Genomic DNA, 19,193 nt, shown 5'->3' with positions numbered 1-19,193 from the left:
CTATGGTGCACAGGGGGAAAAAAATCTAAATTACTGTAAAATAAAATAAATAAACTATAAACTAAATATTTTTTCTTATTCAAACATGTAACTTAATTTGTCTGTCCAAATGCAGCATCTTTCCATCTACAGTGATCTAAATTACTGTTAGGTTTTGAACAGAAAGTTCACTGTTTTGAACAGAGTATCTAAACATTGGTAAAATATGCTGTAGTTCCACAGTGTTTTGCCGGTAGTGAACATTGACTGGGGCAGGTATCCATGAAATTTGGAAGAAGGCGTCATTGCCAGCATTTGTATCTTAGCATAGGGGCAAGTAACCACAGTTTGGTTCACATGGTCTACTGGTATGCTCACTGTGTGAAGTGTTTAGGGAATGTGAACATGGTTTAGGTAAATTGCCTAAAACGATAGGAAAAAACTGTAATGGATTTAAAGAGAAAACATCTTAAAACCATCAGTTTCTTCTTGACATGATTTCTGAGGGACAAATTAGTGAATTGAGCTAGTGAATTTAGCGAAACAAAGTTGAGGGGAGTTTCTGAAGTGATGACAATGTTCCGTTGTGTCTCATGTGGTTAGATCGTGCATCCTGTATTACTGTAATAATAAAATACAACTGGACATCTATAAAAACGTCTTAATGGTCCAATGATATCAATGATGCTATTCAGTTTCTTTTTGGTTACTTCCTAATCAGCTGTAACTCGCCTGTGTGTGTGTGTGTGTGTGTGTGTGTGTGTGTGTGTGTGTGTGTGTGTGTGTGTGTGTGTGTGTGTGTGTGTGTGTGTGTGTGTGTGTGTGTGTGTGTGTGTGTGTGTGTGTGTGTGTGTGTGTGTTTGTGTGTGTAGTGTGTGTTCATGTTTGTATACATGGGTTGTGTACCCCTCTGGGGAGTAAACAGTCACATGCTCAATAGCTGATACAATCCCAGGGATAGTACCAGTAAATGCAATTATGCAAATGTTAAAGATTATGCAAATGTTAAAGAAAACAATAAATAAGTGATATATATGGAAACACTCACAAAATAATTTTAAGTAGAATAATATATTTTCATACAACATGACCAAGGCTGTTTATGGAATGCATTCTCCATTTCTATATTTATTCTATATAGAGATAAAGGGAAGTGGTGACACTCTAACTACGCATATTCTGCAGGCAGGTGGGAGTAATGTAAGAGAAATTATGGTTTATAACAATATTTTTTTATTATCATTTTGAATTAAAAGGGTATGCATTGAGAATGAACAACTATTCTCTGAATCAAGCATAATACCAAAGTGTATTGTGAAATTATAATACAATGACGACAATACATCGCTTTATTTCTGATCTTTGACCCTCAGAGCAGTTAAGACAAGCACATGCTGGACCAGCAGAGTAGGCCGTATCACGCTGTACTGTACCTCCTCCTCTCCCTCCCCTGAGGAGCAGAGTGCGTTGCAGGACTCCTCTCTTCTTCTGTTCCATTCATTTGAATGTCCTACAGTCACCATGTCCCGTCTTTTGTTGGTTTGGGAGTTTGGTTTGGTCTAAGCGAATGTAAAGTTAACAAAGATAAGGGCAAATTAACTATTCCTTCATCCATGCAAAAACCTTTTAAGAGGAGGAAAGCCTAGCCTAATCTCTTCACCTATCATAAGATTCTGAGGGCACAAGTGTGTGTTTCTCCATTCTTGTAAAATAAACGCATGGTTTGCAAGGAACGCTGTTATTTATTTTTGTGAATTAATCTTCTGGACATTTGTGTAACAGATAAGTGATAGTTAATTCATTGCTATGGTGTGTGTGTGTGTGTGTGTGTGTGTGTGTGCGCAGTGTTTTGTGGTGATTCGTGCGCTCCAGCAGTTTTGTGAGTGTACTTCATAGTGCTGCAAAGTAGAAGGACAGAAAGACAGAAGGACAGTGGTACTGTACACAATCCAAAGTATCCTCTGGCCGTCATTAGTGCATCATCCACATAACGTTAACGATTATTAATGAATGCATTTTAAGTTAATTCATCTTTGAGTTTGCATTCATGTTGCAAAATACAATGGAATCATAACATTAGAAAAATTACGTAACATGAACATGTTAACATGTAGTGAGAATACCTAAGCGATACAAAATGGACGAACATTAAACAACTAATCGACTAGAATAAACAGAGTAAAACCGAACAGTGCAGAGCCGTTTTGAAAGGCATCCACACTCGTTGAAACATTATGTGTGTGATATAAATACAGCCTGCCTCTCTCTGTCTGGATGTGTGTGTTGCAAGAGAGAGAGAGCGAGACTGAGACAGAAAGACGGGGGTAGGTGAGGTTGTGTGTGTGTGTGTGTGTGTTTGCCTCAACTGAGAATCAGAAGTTTTTTCATGACATAATGACGCACATGGCTAAGAACTGTGCTCAAAAACACACACACTCACATTCTCCCCCCCCCCCCCGACGTACAAACACAAACACATTCTCCTACCCAGGCACACACACACACACACACACACACACACACACACACACACACACACACACAGCGTTATGTATTAGCGGTGCAACCTTGAACCACTGCAACCCTCTTACAGAGGTATTAGCAGCGGTGGAGCTTTGCTGTGGGTCTGCCGCTTAAGTCCTCCCTCAACATAGCGTCTCTCTCAATGTGTGACGCCATCGAATATCTCAGGCCAGACGCATGTGCAACCGTAGAAACCAGGAGATTATAAACGCTGATAGCACACCGACGGGGGCTTGGCTGTCCAGCAGCCTTGAGGGGAAACCTACGTGCCACGCTGTTGGCTATCAGGAGGAGGTCGAACCACAATGTACCCAAAAACAGGCAGACAGAGACACGGTGAAGGCCGCGGCAGTGTGTCAATATGCTCATGGAAGTCAATGGTAAAATGGTAAGCAACAAGGTGGGATTGTGTTTGTGTGTGTTGGTGCTGGATTGTTGGAGTGTTTTACTCATATCATTTGTTTATTTTCAGGTTTCCTCTACAGAACAATGTGTGGGGCCCATGAGACTTATCCAAGGGCCGATCCAGGTAAGCTCCCTTGGTTTACCATACTGGCCTCAGCATGTGATCTTTGAATATATTCTGTTGGTTTCACCTGCTGAAATTTCAATGGTTTTTCCTATCAAATATTGTGTTGTTTAATGAGAGGTACAATATGTTTTCACAACCCATACAAACATCTGCATAACCGCACAAGAATTACACAATATTGAAGTACTTCTCAAAAAAGGAGATGAGGCAGATGAATGAGAACTGAACTGTATCCTAAAAGTCGAGAACTGACTTACAGAACAACACCAAACGCCTCTCAATACAGCCTTGTTTTTATATCTATAACAAACACAGACACTCTGATCCCCCTTTTTTTAATTTCAAACATCAAAATCGCACTTATCTTAAAATAAAGTGTGGCCTCTTCCAGTGTGGTGAGGGGCGGGTGGAGACAACCTTCTCTACATTGAGTTTGGATGCGGTCAGTGTTTGGCGGTAGCGTCTCGACAAGCAGTGGTGGTACTAGTTGGTAACATTGCTGTTTTGTGAATGAAATAGCTTTTCAGTAGCTAAGCGCTTTTATTGATCAACAGCGCAGTCGTGCAGCTTTCTGCTGCAGTCTGAAATGAATCTAAGAGTCAGGACCCCAAACACGGACCATAACACCTGACGTCTTCCTGACGTCAGGTGTTCTGTGTCGGTAGGAGCTTAAAGAAGCACTTCCGTATGACGGGGACGTCACGTACACATCATTGAGCTGATGCTACGGCCATAGTCACACATATGCACGCACGCACGCACGCACGCACGCACACACAGACCAGACAAACCGAGGTGAAGGAAAGATAGCAGAGTGAGCTGAACAGTTTTTGATTCCAGGTGAACTGGATAAACTTCTGATGGAAATTTTAACTCTATCTTCTGAATCCTGTGAACCCCTGTCAATCAGGCCTGGCATGGTTTCTTCTGGCACGTGGTGCGAGTTAAGATCTAAGCTTAGAGTTTGATCAATTGTGTAGTGAACGATTGAACTGGACATTTTTACCTGCGTATCTGTCTGAAGGGCAGCTATATTGGTCACTGAGATTGCCTTTAATAACCATAAAGTAAAGTTACTACTTTGCCCATGTTTTGGTTGCCTAGCAATTCACTGGGGGTTAGCTTCTGTGTACTGAAGCTTAATTGAATGCAGAGTAACTGGTAGCTCACTACACTTTCCAAGTAACCTGCCCATCACTGACTGCAGTACCCATTTTAGACACTCGTGTCCATGTTACATGCTTCACCTTTAAGTTTACACGATGAGGCTGTTTTTATGTTTTTATGAACGTTGCAGATGTCCTACTATTCACAAATAGAAAGGACCAGGTTGGTGTGGTTCTTGTTTTCTGTGTCTTACTAGCTAGAAGCCTCTATCTAAATACACTCGGAGTGAATCCAGCTGCAGGTCATTATTGAAAGGCAGGGGCATCTTGCTCATGCACACAGCCAGACAGCAGGGATCAGACCCAGTGTCTTAAGGTGCGGCCACACCAGACGCGTATCTCGCGTAATTTTTACGCGAGATACGCGCGTAAAATGTTGCTTGACCATTTTGTGTCAAAAATGGTCGCATATGCGCCATACGCGCCATACGCACCTACGTAACTCGCCTAGATGAGTCCATGTCCATGCAAGTGAACGGAGCGTTCCCTCTTCGTCATAACTATCAAACCAAACATCCTTCACATTCACCGAGCGAACATTACGAAAGTAAAATGCACATTTCTCGCAAAAAATGTTTCCATAAACGCATTTAATGGCGTAACTATGTTACTATTTCCACCCAGAATAAAGAAAGTTGTCGGCCGTGGCTGCGCTGGAGTCCGAGGTAGGAAACCCAAACACCGCCGTGTTTGGGTGATAGAGTTTAGATCGGGTTAGATTAAATAATCTCGGATATAAATAACAATAATCGGGTTAAATAACTTCACTTGGTGTGTCTGGTGTGTTTCCAGCATTCGTAGTGTTGATCAGCAGATATATAGTCCGCCAAGACGTTGAGGTTGCTTAGTAACCAGAGACTCTGTCCATGCAAGTGAACGGAGCGTTCCCTCTTCGTCATAACTATCAAACCAAACATCCTTCACATTCACCGAGCGAACATTATGAAAGTAAAATGCACATTTCTCGCTAGAAATGTTTCCATAAAAGCATTTAATGGCGTAACTATGTTACTATTTCCACACAGAGTAAAGAAAGATGTCGGCCGTATGCTTCTGTCCAAGCTCACTACTCTCTGCCAGTGACGTCGGGTCAAGCTCAATGCTGATTGGGCAACGCGGCTAATCGTCATGCGTATGAGCGTAAATAGTTCAATTTTTTGAACTCTTGAAATGTACGCGATATACGCGCTATACGCGCGTAAATATACGCGCCTCATACGCGCCTCATACGCGTTACGCGCGTAAAATGTTGCTTATACGCGTGAAACGCGTGAAACGCGTAATACGCACGTAAACCAATGGTTCCCTATGGAAAAAATGGCGATTTTATACGCGAAGTACGCGAGATACGCGTCTGGTGTGGCCGCACCTTTAGACCAGTAGTCGTCCGCACTATAGTATGAGCTGTAATGGAGTGTATGTTTCATACAACATCACCATTACCTTTAGAAGGTACTTTTGACTGCCATATACACTATATATGTATACCATGTATATATAGAGACATGGGGAAAACAATAAGCCTGCATCCTCACGTCTGACTCAAAGTTGAACGTTGTTACTCAGGCAAGATGTGCACCAGTCGGCGTGAGTATAAATGCATAATCTTCTGTTCCCTCAGCCACAAAACATCTTGATCTGTATCGTCAGACCGCAGACAAACACAGCCTGGGACGTTTTGACCAGGAATCCCTCTCTCCACGAGTTCAGTCTGTTGTCGGACAGTAATGAAGCCATTGAGCGGTGATGATAGATCTTTGGGTGGGATCAATGACCTATACCAGACACATTGAGTCTCTCTCTTCTATAACATCTGTGCAGCTTCTTGTAAACCTGCTCAATAATCTCAGTGATATGGTGGTCAATGACACTGGTGCGGTCTTCAGTTGGAAATCACAGTATGGTCCCACTGAGTTGGACGATACCCGGCCCACCATGCAACACACCCGCCTGTTGCTGCATCCATGACCTTAAGACCCCACTAAACACACACACAAATATATGCACACAGGCATGCACACACACACACACACACACACACACACACACACGCGCGCGCGCACGCACGCGCGCACGCACGCACGCACGCACGCACGCACGCACACACACACACACACACACACACACACACACACACACACACACACACACAGACGCGCACAGCTGCAGAAGGAGACTTCTTCCTATGTATCCAAATATCCCCTCAGTGATCTTATTAGCTCAACCTAAAACACAAACACATACAACTAGACTAACTATTACCTGTGTATCAATATGAATTATTATACTATTGGTTCCTAACATGGAAAAAATAGTTCACTGAATGTTGCTCCATGTTGTGAATCTGATTTATAAGCTATTCTCACAACTTCAGATGGTTTGAACCGGGCAACGCAAACAGGAAGGATTAACCTTTGACCTCTATAAAGATGGACGAGATGCCCTCACTTTTAGAAACATTTCATAGACGGCTTTCCATTCATAATCAATGAAACTTCCAGTAGGTGTCTGTGATACTCGGAGGCTAATTTAGATGAAAAGTGGTGTAACAAGTTACATAGCTATGGATTGATCCTGGTCCAAATCAGATTAGATATAAATATGAACTCAGTTTGCCCTCTGTGGGTTGAACACATGACATGTGGCAGTAAATTGTTACCAGCAGTTTTGGGTTGCCAGTTTATGTCAATCAAACATCCTGTCCCCCCTTGATTGTTGACAGTGGGCGGCTGACTAACTCTGACCTGCTGTTGGGTGTTTCTTCACGTAATACGCCGTAGTTACCGTATAGTATTCCAGCCGTGGATGTGTAACCAAGGCGCACCGCATCACGGCTGTCCGGTCTTATAGGGAGTCAGAGCGCCGCGGGCCATGACGTCATCAGGGTCGAGTGGGTTCTGTTTGTGTGGAATTTCACAAGCTAGCACCATGGTTACAAAAAACAGTACTACAGTTACACAGTCCAGCCACCAGATCAAAGCTGTGGACCTTTCACATACACTCGCCAATAAAGACCTGCTCTCTCTCTCTCTCCCTCTCTCTCCCTACAACTCTCTCTCAACATCTCTTCCTCGCTCACTCTCTCTCTACCTCTACCACTATTCTCTACATTTCTACATCTCTACCTCTCTCCCCCTACTTCTCTCTCTATCTCTCCCTCTCTCCTTCTACCTCTCTCTCACACTATATATATCTTTACTTTTTTCTATCTCTGTAGATATTTTGTTAAAGGGTGTACAATCAACTGTTTTTCACAACACTATAGTGATAAATAATGACCTCCTAATGACCTCCCATTGACCGACCTGCTCCTATTGACCTCCCTGGTACTTATGACCTCCTAATTACCTCCATATGACCTCCCAGCTCCTAATGACCTCCCTGCTCCTTATGACCTCCTAATGACCTCCCTGCTCCTAATGACCTCCCTGCTCATTATGACCTCCTAATGACCTCCCTGCTCCTATGACCTCCCTGCTCCTATGACCTCCTTATGACCTCCATATGACCTCCCTGCTCCTAATGACCTCCCTGCTCCTATGACCTCCCTGCTCATTATGACCTCCTTTTGACCTCCCGGCTGCTATGACCGCCCTGCTCCTATGACCTACTTATGACCTCCTTATGACCTCCCTGCTCCTATGACCTCCCTGCTCCTATGACCTCCTAATGACCTCCCTGCTCCTAATGACCTCCTAATGACCTCCCTGCTCCTATGACCTCCCTGCTCCTAATGACCTCCTAATGACCTCCCTGCTCCTAATGACCTCCTGGTGACCTCCCTGCTCCTAATGACCTCCTAATGACCTCCCTGCTCCTATTACCTCCCTGCTCCTAATGTCCTCCCTGTGTAGATCCTCTGAGTGAAAGCATCTCTCTCATGACGCAGTATTAACTTAATAAACCCTGTAAGATGCGGTCAATCCAGTGTGGGACTAAAGAACACCTCTCCTCCACCAGGTGCTGCTAGTGTTTGCCAAGGAGGACAGTCAGAGCGATGCCTTCTGGTGGGCCTGCGACCGGGCCGGTTTCAGCTGCACCATCGCCCGGACCCCCGAGGCGGCGCTGGAGAGCTTCCTGGCCCAGCACCACGAGGTGGTGGTGGTGGACGGGCGCCACGCGCGCTACTTCCAGGCGGAGGTGGTCTGCCAGTAAGTCCTTCCCTCTTTACCTCCTTCCTTTACCTCTCCTCCTTCCTCCTTCACGGTGAGAGCTGAGGACCAACTCTCATCTGACTCCAGTACTGTTTCTACTGTCGCAGTTTTCATTACCGACCAATCTTTTTTTTTCTGCCAAGGTGCTTTGGTGGCTGTCCGTTAGCACCACCTGTTGGCCAATGAGAGAAACACTTCTCAGACTGGACACGATGGTAGACTTATTCAACCTTTATCTATTTATTTAGCAAAGACTTTAACTCAAAGATTGGGCTGCTCTGCCTCACGGTACTGTGTGGTAAAGTAAAGGAACTGTTCTTGGAGGATCTAACAAGTGTTGAGTCCCAAACCAAGCCCTCTGCACTCACCCCTCCTGCCACCTCAGACTCTCATGCAATGCAATTGCTTTTAGTATTTGTAGTTAAGTCTCAGACCCCGCCCATAAGGGCGAAAACGAGCCGTTTCCCTTTGATGCCGTTCAGGAATATCTCCGTAAAGACGGATTCATTGCAAAACTGCATCGAACTGTAGAAACGCTGTAGTACACATTACAGGCCCATTAGGGGCGCTGCTTCTGATACAGAACTCCAGCAAAAAAAAGAAGAGAATGAGGCGAGCATGCGCATAAAGCCTGTGCGCTGTTTAGAAACAGTCCGAGATGAACAAGTAACAAGGGCGAAAAAAATCTTTTACCCTCCGTTTTTCTTTGATGCGTTTCAGGAATATCTCTGTAAATACAGACTCATTGCGAAAAACGCATCGATTTGACGAAACGCTGTAGTACATATTTAAGGCACTGGTTCTCCACAAATAATGGGAGCGCATCAAGCCTGTGGCTATCCAGCCTGCGCGCTGTATACAAAAATTCAGTTGAGGAGGAAATAGCAGTTGTTAAACCTTTTAGATTGAGCAGAAATACTTTTTAATGTACAGTTAGTAATTAAATTTACCATGGGGCTGTATTTAAAGCTACAAACACAACGCAACTCTAACGTCGCCCAGGTGGTGGGAAGGGCAATGACGTCATCAATTGCGTTTCAGGCGTTTACACGAATCCAAACCCGAGACCGCATAAGTCTGTTTTTATTTGAATCCACCCCGGGACCTGGTTTCAGAAAAGTGCATTTTCGGGCACAGGATCCGCCGGATCCGTCTGGATGGTCTGCCCAAATGCACAAGACTTATGCAGTATCACCAAAAAATCTGCTCCGTGTGGACAGGGCCTCAGTCTCTCAGCAGGAGAAGCTCAGAGCCAGATTTAAATACTGCTGGCTCTGGGTTGCCCTTAAGGAGTTGTCATTTCCTTTCTAGTAGTTTGGGTTCTTCCTTGGCCAGCTGTTTCCGCGTTTACAGGAACAGCTGGCCAATGCATAGAGGAACAGTCATGTTCAGAATAAATATCTGGTGTAATAAGTGTTTATTGATATGTTGATAACTGCTATTAAATGCTGGGAAAGTAACATCTCAGGTATTGTCTACTCTAATTATATAGAATAATATCATTTAATTGATGGGGTAACACTTTGGCATTGTCATGTCATTTATAAGTCTTTAGTTAATGATTAACAACTCATTAACAAACATTAATATACATTGGTAGATGACTGATGTGTTGAGCCTAGTGGACTGTAACTAGTAGGCTGATCTGTCAATCATAAGTCTGGTAGCATACTCCCACTTGCGATGTCCCGAGAGGATCGATTTTGACCTGGCTTGTAATGGCTAATCAACACCACGCTTAGTGGTAAAAAGAAAGGGGTCCTTTAGCAAATACTCAGCATGTACAAATGGATTTACATTTTTGGTCAATGATAAGTTCCTCTTTACAGAATGGGTTACAAGATTAATGTTTTATTAATGATTAGTTAATCATTAATCATGGGTGGGAAGCAACGAAGTACAAAAACCTTGTTCAGAGTATTCAGATATCTGTACTTTACTTGAGTAGTTATACAACTTTCGACAACATTTTACTTTTACTCCCTACATTTTAACAAAAAAGTCTGTACTTTCTACTACTTTCATTTTCAAAACAGGCTTGCTAATGTAGTATAAAAGGGGATATATTATGAAAACAACCCTTTTTCCTGGGATTTGGGTCTCTGGTGCTCCCACACACCTACAAACTTTGAAAAAAGTCTGTACATGATTTTTTGAGTGAGATGTGCATTTCTTAAAGTACCCCGCCTACAGTACCAAATGAGCGAGTGAGTTTTGGCGCCCCCTCCTATGTAGGAAGGGGGCACATTAGAATATTACCTCCCACGTTCCCACCCCCCTCCAATCAGAGCATAGCTAAGATTTTGTGGACCAGCGTGCTGGGATCGATATTCCATACAAAAATAGATGTCTAATTTATCAGTTTGCCATGTGACTGCCTGGCAGGGAGTCCGGCGGAGCTTCGGCGGCAGTCCGGCAGCTCCGGCGGGGGAGCTCCGGCGGGGGAGCTTCGGCGGCAGTCCGGCAGCTCCGGCAGGGGAAGCTTGGTGGCAGCCCGGCAGCTCAGCTCCGGGGGTACAATCCCTTTCTCCGCCAGAGCTGCCGGACTGCGACCGAGCTCCCCCTGCCGGAGTTGCCGAACTGCTGCCGAAGCTCTGGCAGCAGTCCGGCAGCTCCGGCGGGGGAGCTTCGGTGGCAGTCCGGCAGCTCAGCTCCGGGAGTACAATCCCTTTCACCTCCATGTCGCGGTTCAATATGGACTTCAGACAGTCAAAGCCAAAGGCCTTCTTAACCATGGCCGAGATAACCCCCACTACGAGTCTTTACTTGTTGTGGAAGTACCAGAGACGTCAGACGCAGTCTTTATCATTCATAATATCATCAGAGGCGCACATAGCTTTTGGCCGTGATATTAGATATGATATTATATAAATACCTATATATTATATAATAGTATTATATATTTATTATATTATAAAATAGTATATAGATATAGAGCTCCGGGAATCCGCAAACGGAAAAAATCACTTCTCCTCATGCTTCTCCTCCATGCTGTGGTTCACTCTGACAGCTCATTGGTCAATATGCAGCAGCTCATTTGCATTAAAGTTACAGACACCAGAAACAGCGCATTCTGAAGGGACTGAAACAGGGGGATAGCGGTAGGCTAGATTTCTTTTCCTAAAAGCTATTTCCAGCAAACAGCTTCAAAAACATGTTTTCTGGAACTCATATACTATGTTTACTTGTTGGTAAAACACCATTATATGTGAGGGGAAGTACTAATATCTCTTTTATTTTGTATCATAGCGCGCCTTTTTTAACATTAAGACAGATTTCACCCTGATTGAATCGGACGATAAAGCAAACAAAAGACGGTCCCTTGGGGTATCCTTCAGTGCATTTCACACACAACAGACATTAAATGACTTAACAGGAAAATGACTTAAAAGACGGAGATGAGAGGGAGCCTTCGCAGAGGAATGGCGTCTAGGAGAGAACTAGTAGCGAAGTGAGTGAGACTGGACCCGCAAACGACAGAGCAAATCAGAGCAGCAACACATGGTCCACAACCTTATCTAACGGTTTGACGCACTAGGGACCATGCTTGGCCAATTTGTTGTGTCCTGTGCCTAAATGATTTTGGTAATCCTTTACTTGAGTAAAGAATGTGTGTTCTTTGGCCACCGCTGTCATTAACTAAAGCCTTATAAATTACTTCAAATTTCTACCTTTGTTTTTACAGAGGGATTGATTGAACGTAATGACAGGTTACTATATCACAAATGTTAAATACACCCGAGTGCTATGCCTTCAGACCAGTGGCGGCTGCTGGTCTTTCAAAGAGGGGAAGCTCATTTTCGGCCTACATCATATAAATTGTCAATTTATTTATATGCAAATAAATTCTGCTCTCCGTTCCTTTTCAAGGAAATGCTCTGTGACCCTGTCATACCAACTGTATTTTCCAGTGACTTTACCATTGTCCTCTCAAGGGCAATGATCTCCTCCCTCAGCGATGCTGTGTGGCAATCTTCATGTTCATCCTCTCACCCATTCAACATCCTCTCCCCCCATCTCTCCATTTTTTCTGTAAACGCTCTTCAGGCCTGTCGTTTAATGATGGGCGTTCTTGAGAGGTTGAGAAATCTCTAAAATAGGAATTATTCATTTATCCACAACCCAAAAGAATGCAAAACAATTGTAACTGCTCATCATTTCGGTTCATCAGTTTTTCCCCAATGCAAAAAAAATAAAACGATGGAAACCTTAAGTTTCCACCTGTTCTTACGGATCTTTCCCTGTTCTGCCCTTCAGGTTAATCCGTGCCACTAAGCCTTCAGAAAACACGGTCATAGTAGCTGTGGTGCCCCAGAAGTAGGTGTGCTTTAACTACTTAATAACACTATAGAATACACAACCTTATTAACCAGGTTGTGACTGTTGTGATTCATGAATACTTGAAGAGGCTCTATGCTCTATGCCCATATATTTGGGGAATGATATTAAGTCAGCGTGTTACTCATGACTATGGATACACATATCCATATCCACATGATGCTGATGTGTTGTCTAACCTGTGTGTTTGTTTTGTGTTGTTTAGTCCCCCAGACCAAGAGGAACCCTCTGTCTTACCGCTCCTCTGTGCAGGGTTCAGCAGAGTATGTCCACTAAATTAAACGATAGTCCTCTTGACCATCAATCGCATTGCAACCGCCAACCTCTGCACACTGCTGGACCAAACTTTCTTTTGACACACCCAAAGGCTGATTAGCTTTTGTATTATCTTCTTAGCTTTGTTATTAGCTTTTTAGCTTCGTTATTAGCTTTCCTAGCTTGCCCTATACGGTGACTTACATCTGTACGTTATATGTCTGTGTGTAATGAGAGAATGTTTTACCGAAGCAATTTTCAAGCCGTGTGGCCGCGGTGTGTTGTCCTCCTAGCGCTTCGTGGAGAGCAGCAGCGTGGCAAGGTGCTACAATGAGCTGCTCCAGATGCAGCACGGCGAGGTGCGCTGCCACTTCAAACTCAGGTACGCAGCGCGACCGCGGACCGTGCCCGCTGGGGTCAGCACCTCGAGGCAGGGATCAACAAAGGTTTAGGGGGTGCCCCCGGTGGCTCACTGGGTAGAGCGCCGACCAATTAGGCCCAGTCCTTACTGCAGCAAAACCGGGTTCGATTCCTGCCCGTGGTCCTTAGTTGCATGTCCTCCCCTCTCTCTCCCATACATTCCTGTCTATCTCACTCTATCATAAAGCATAAAAATGCATACAAAAAAAAGCTTTTCCATGTGGTCGTCGGCAGGGCCTGTAACTCGGCGTTCACAGCGCTTGAGCAGTGTGGCGAGGCGGTGGAGATCAGCAGCGAGGACCACATCATACAGGTTAGGAGCGCCCTATCGCCCCAGCGCAAACACAAAACACTTGGGAGTACTGGGATCGAATTACAATAGGTGTTTATGATTAGTTCAGCCTGAAATCCAACGTTTGAACCAGTGTCTGTCGACTATCTGAATGCATTCCTCTGTCACACGTCTGGTAGACATGTTTTAATTAAGGGGCGGAGCTACATTCCTGTTTGGGCCATCGCTGTCTCTGCTCGCGACAATCAGACTGCGGGTTGGGGTTCAGCAAGAATGTTTGATTGACGTTAACATGGTAACCTTAAATGACCAATCCCAACTTGAGTTTTTCCCATAGAAAGGGGGGAACACTATGAGTCCATATTTAGACTTGTTTTGGGTTTGGTGTCCCTTCATCACAGTTCAAGTCTGAAAAGGTTTAACAGGCTATATGTTACTAGAAAAGGTACTACTCCTCCAGTAATCCTTGCCTCCAAGTAGCATAGCGACTCTCCCCCTTCCCGACCTAAACAGCCTTCATACTGGTCTTATCTCCCTCAGTATGTGAACCCGGCGTTGGAGCGCCTGATGGGCTACCAGCAGGGGGAGCTGGTGGGGAAAGAGCTGCCCAAGAGCGACAAGAACCGGGCGGAACTCTTGGACACCATCAACAACTGCATCAACAAAGGGAAGGTCTGGGGCTTCTGCTTCTCCTATCAGCTCGTTCAAACGTTGGGATCACGGTGTCTCCAGGTGGCAGGAAGGTTTGCAGTGGTTTGATTGTTTGTTGGTGTTTTGTCTTTGGAGGAATGGCAGGGCGTCTACTACGCACAGAGGAAGACCGGAGACAGTATGAAGCAACACGTGAAGATCACACCGGTCACCGGCCAAGGAGGGTGAGGCTGCCTTCCTATTGGTCCGTTACCAGTGTTGGTGGTTACCTTTAAAAGTAACTGGTTAAATTACAGGATTACTGCCATTAAAAGTAACTTGTTACATTACATGATAACTAACCTTATTAAGTAACTTGTTACTATACAAGATTACTGCCATCAAAGGTCCCATGGCATGCTACTTTATGGATGCTTATATACAGGTGTTAGTGGGCCCTTAATACAGTATCTGCCATTACAGCCACTATGAGCCAGTCCCACAATGAGCTTTCCACGTTTTTTAGAGGCGGTTCAAGGTGGAGGGTGGATGTGTGGCCCTGCTTGCGGCCACGGTACCATGCGCTAGTGTTTACATTGGATGTATCGCAATGGCTCAGATTCATAATATCATCCGGAGGCGCACACAGCTTTTGGCCTTCCTGTAAAAAAGCTGTGTGCGCCTCCGGATGATACTATGAATCTCAAAAGACTGCGTTGGCTTCTCCGACGTCTCTGGTTCTTCCACTTCCACGACAATCTAAAGCACAGACTGAACGGCGACATGGAGCAGGGGAAAGGGATTGTTGCCATTTGCGGACTCCCGTTACTTCCACAACGAGACTCGTAGTGGGGGTTAGCTCGGCCATGTTTGGGAAGGAATTGGGGTAAAGGAACTTTTGGCTTTGACTAGCTGAAGTCCAGATTGAACAGTGATATGGAGGAGAAAGGGATTGTTGCTTGCGATTGTTGCTCGGGATTGTCTTCTACCGGAGCCCCGCTGCCGGTGCCCCGCTGCCGCCCGGCAACGAGGCTCAGGTGTGAGACAATCCCGGGCAACAATCCCTTTCTCCTGCATGTCGCGGTTTAATCTTGACCTCAGCTAGTCAAAGCCAAAGTTCCTTTCCCCCCAATTCCTTCTCAACCATGGCCAATATAACCCCCACTACAAGTCTCGTTGTGGAAGTACCAGAGACGTCAGAGAACCCGACGCAGTCTAGTCTTTTCACCAAATGGGAGCTTTACGCAAACCTTACCTTATGTTGCGTGTTATGCGCCATAACACTAACAGCAGAACGGAACACACATGTGCCGCTTAAACGGTCGTAGCTCATTGTCTCATTGGCGGGCCAAATTCTCTGGGCGGGCAAAGCAGAGAAAGGGGAGATAACAAATCTCTGTATGACGACACACGGGGAAAATTCCAAATCTGCGCGTCTGAGCTTTGATTTTTCAAAGGCAGAGCAGGAAACCTATTGTTTGTTTTACACCTAACGCTATTTCTAGCTACTGGGGGACCATAGGCAGGCTAGGGGAACTCATATTAACGTTAGAAAACCTCCAAAAGTGACATTTTCATGCCATGGGACCTTTAAAGTGTATTTCCGTTGAAAATTGAACCCAGGATCTTTGTTTTGGCATGAAAACCCATCAAATAAGCCCTCCAGATACCTTTTCCATTGAAAATCGAGCATTAGAGTTTGCATGGCGCAATGTTTGGCGTCCATGTTATTGGCTTGGGGCATTGAGTTTCGCTTCCAAATCTGCATTTTTTAACCACTAATAATGTTAAAAATACAATGACCGATCTCTGGTAGACCAGTGGCTTATTGTTTTGAATATGGACATTGAGACGCCAATCGAGATGCTGATGCAGAAGGATCACCGTGTCAGCAGTGCTCATTTCGATAAGGACCACTTCATCATTCCTAAAAGAGCTGCTGACCCAAAGAACCCAAAAAAAGTGTCATTGAAGAAGAATGCTATTCCACGAGTGCAGCAAATGGCTACGGATAGACCTGAGATAAAGTGGTTTGCTTATTTGTCGTGTTATATATGATTGTTCACAATTGGTGTGGGGGAGGATGCGTCAGGAAACAAAGTTATAAGTCCTAGAAGCCCTAACTTCATTCGAGAGAGTGAAAGATGATCTTGTGAGTTGTCCAGGTGGGCTAACCTCGATTAATTGTGTATAAGGAGTTGTGGTGGTAATTTTCGGACCGCGTCAATAATTTTCTGTGTAAACCTTGTAGAATAAAGAGTCATCCGAACATTTAACAATTGTGGTCATATGTGGTCATATATTTGTGTATTAACGGTAAATAACATACAACAAACAATCTTGTATCTGATGATGGAAAATCGGAACTGTAAAATGCTGAAAGCTTAGTATGCAGCATTTGTCTTTTAGCAACATAAACGGATCTTGCTCTGCTGTTACCAATTGGGTCAACATGTAGGCTACTTCATTCAACTCTCAGAACCATTCAGCCCCCTTTTTTTGACACCTTGAGGAGCTTCAATCGATAGATTACCTTTTGGTTCACCAATTGCTTTAGTAGTATTGGGGGGCAATGCTGCACTACAATGGCAATACAAACTCCTGGCTTTAGCCAATGCATTGGACTTCTTCTTGCGACGTTTGTTTTATTGTTTGTTGTATGTTATTGTACCAATATTATGTTATGGAAAGTTTCTGGGGTGTAACTTTTCATTTGTTTCCCACAGCCGGGGAAAACACAAACACGAACCATATCTCCGTCTTGACTTCAAACTGTAGATGGGTCATCTTCTCCGGTGCTTGAGCTGTCCTTCAATCTATGCGTTAATCACGTGCGCAGTGCGTCTTATGTCAACAACGTCCCATGCTTGATTGTAGCAAACAAATATTTTGTAACTGTAACATATGCAAGTCCTTTAATTTACGTGTCAACACTTGCTATATATTATTTAGAAATATAAATTATATAAATTATAAATTCCAAAACTTTCCTCCTTGAACTGACCTCCGGCGCATTCGGCAACCAACTTGTGTGGACTTCCTGTAAACACGGACCTACCGGTAATGCTTGTTAAACTGTCTTTTTAAATAAACTCTGGGTTTGCAAACAACGTTTTTTTTGCTTCATTTTATGTGTAGGGACCCTCGGCATGCTACTGCAGAGGTTTGGTGCTATTTTTAACAATATTAGTGGTTCAAACATTCAGATTTGGAAGCGAAACTCAACGCCCCAAGCCAATAACATGGACGCCAAACATTGGGCAAACACTAATGCTCGGTTTTCAATGAAAAAGGCATCTGGAGGGCTTATTTGATGGATTTTCATGCCAAAACAATGACCCTGGGTTCAATTTACGCCGGAATTACACTTTAAAAGTAACTTCGGTAACTGCGTTGCCAAAAATGAAAACCTCTTTCTTATTACTTGCATTACTTTCATATTGTCGAGAAGGGGTGGTAGGCCACTGTAGGTCTATCTTTAATAGATAGACTCTATCGGACCACCACAACCTGTCGTCAAAAAAGTAACTTGGATTCTCTAACACGTTACTTTGTAGTCACTGAAAATGTATTGTATTGTTTGATTACAGGAAGATAAGACATTTTGTGGCTATCAAGAAGGCCTATGGTGACAACAACAAGCAGGTTAGTTAATATCTGAGTATTGTTTGAATGGTTCTCCATTTGGATTGTCCCCACTAACATGGAACCAGTGCTGTAAGTCTGCACGCCCAACCAAGGGTACCAAGGTGTGTAGACTGAGGTGGATCAAACACATCGATGGTTGGGGTTTCTCTTAATAAATAGGAGCTGGCTCAAGCAGTGGACTTTAATGGAACATGTCCAACCCCAAGTGGAGTGTTCTTATCTTTAAGGCGGTCAGAGAAGTGAGAGACGTCTTCAGGACACAACCGTCTATTTATCCAGAGTGTGTTAGCATAGCCTCCTTCTATTCTCCACTGTTTCCATCCAGAACCCTAAATGCAGACCATGGTTTACACTCTGCGTGAGTTTGTTTGAATATAAACCAGAAACCTTCAACAGCTTTCGGGGCCATTGTTATTTCGTTTAATGACACCATAATCTCCCATAATTCCTGGGTTTACCGAAAGGAATGAACTCCAGTTCATTTTTAAACACGTTTGTGCGTCACAGCCCGAAAAAGTCCATTAGCATTGGCTGGGCTAAAGCTAGCATCCGTGTGTCATGAGGCGTGTTTAAGTTGAGCTAATCCTATTTATGCGATGGTGCGACCACACGGGAGACCGCACACACTTCATAGAAAACAAACCCAGCGCGAAAAGAGCCAACCCACGTGTATTTTAGAAACAAGACTAATCGTGGAGAATTAACTGAACTGTGTGCTGGAAATTCTGATTCGTGTCCCTCTGCTCTGTTTGGATGGATGTTTACTCAGTAAGACCTCTGTGTAATGGATACCCATTGGGTGGATGATATCGTACTGTGCATCATTCTGTTACACCAAATAAAGCCTCGGTCACTGTGCGCTATTGAGTGATTGATTGAATTCTTCTCCCCCACAAGCCCATTTCTATGCACTTAACATGAGTTTACTATACTGCCTATATTGAGATATTATTTTATGTGAATTGAATTGTTATTGATATTACATTCTATTTTGTTATTATAAATGTTTACACTATCACTTACTAACACCCTCTCTCACAAACTCACTCACTCACCACACACACGTGTATGCTTACACCTGTAAATACAAGTTGTGTGTGGTGTTGTTGAATCCTCCCATCCTCACTACCCCACCATCCTACTCCTTGGGGAGAAGCAGGGCCCCAATTGATGCCCCTCTCTCCTCTCTCCCTCTGCTCCCTGCGTCAGGCCTGCAAGTCTCAGCGGGACGAGCGGGGCTGTGAAGGCCCTCTTCA

At 44.2% G+C, this 19,193-nt stretch overlaps 1 protein-coding gene across 3 annotated transcripts in view; it reads left to right on the top strand.

Moving 5' to 3' along the window:
* Positions 1–19,193, top strand: part of pde8b (phosphodiesterase 8B) — a 48,574-nt gene that overhangs the window by 17,632 nt on the left and 11,749 nt on the right. For 2 of the 3 annotated variants that reach the window (XM_030353851.1, XM_030353850.1), the window contains exons 2-11: positions 2,975–3,031; positions 8,161–8,351; positions 12,612–12,671; positions 12,898–12,955; positions 13,241–13,329; positions 13,602–13,680; positions 14,200–14,331; positions 14,446–14,534; positions 17,880–17,934; positions 19,147–19,193. The exon at positions 19,147–19,193 is cut by the window's right edge and continues 5 nt beyond it. In XM_030353851.1, coding sequence (XP_030209711.1) covers positions 2,975–3,031; positions 8,161–8,351; positions 12,612–12,671; positions 12,898–12,955; positions 13,241–13,329; positions 13,602–13,680; positions 14,200–14,331; positions 14,446–14,534; positions 17,880–17,934; positions 19,147–19,193 — 857 coding nt within the window. Of the gene's footprint in view, positions 1–2,583; positions 2,891–2,974; positions 3,032–8,160; positions 8,352–12,611; positions 12,672–12,897; positions 12,956–13,240; positions 13,330–13,601; positions 13,681–14,199; positions 14,332–14,445; positions 14,535–17,879; positions 17,935–19,146 lie in introns of those variants that run through there. The other variant, XM_030353852.1, reaches the window with a different exon arrangement.

Source organism: Gadus morhua, chromosome 4 (assembly GCF_902167405.1).
Source record: "Gadus morhua chromosome 4, gadMor3.0, whole genome shotgun sequence".
Taxonomy (NCBI): Eukaryota; Metazoa; Chordata; class Actinopteri; order Gadiformes; family Gadidae; genus Gadus; species Gadus morhua.
This window is presented reverse-complemented; position numbering and strand designations above follow the sequence as displayed.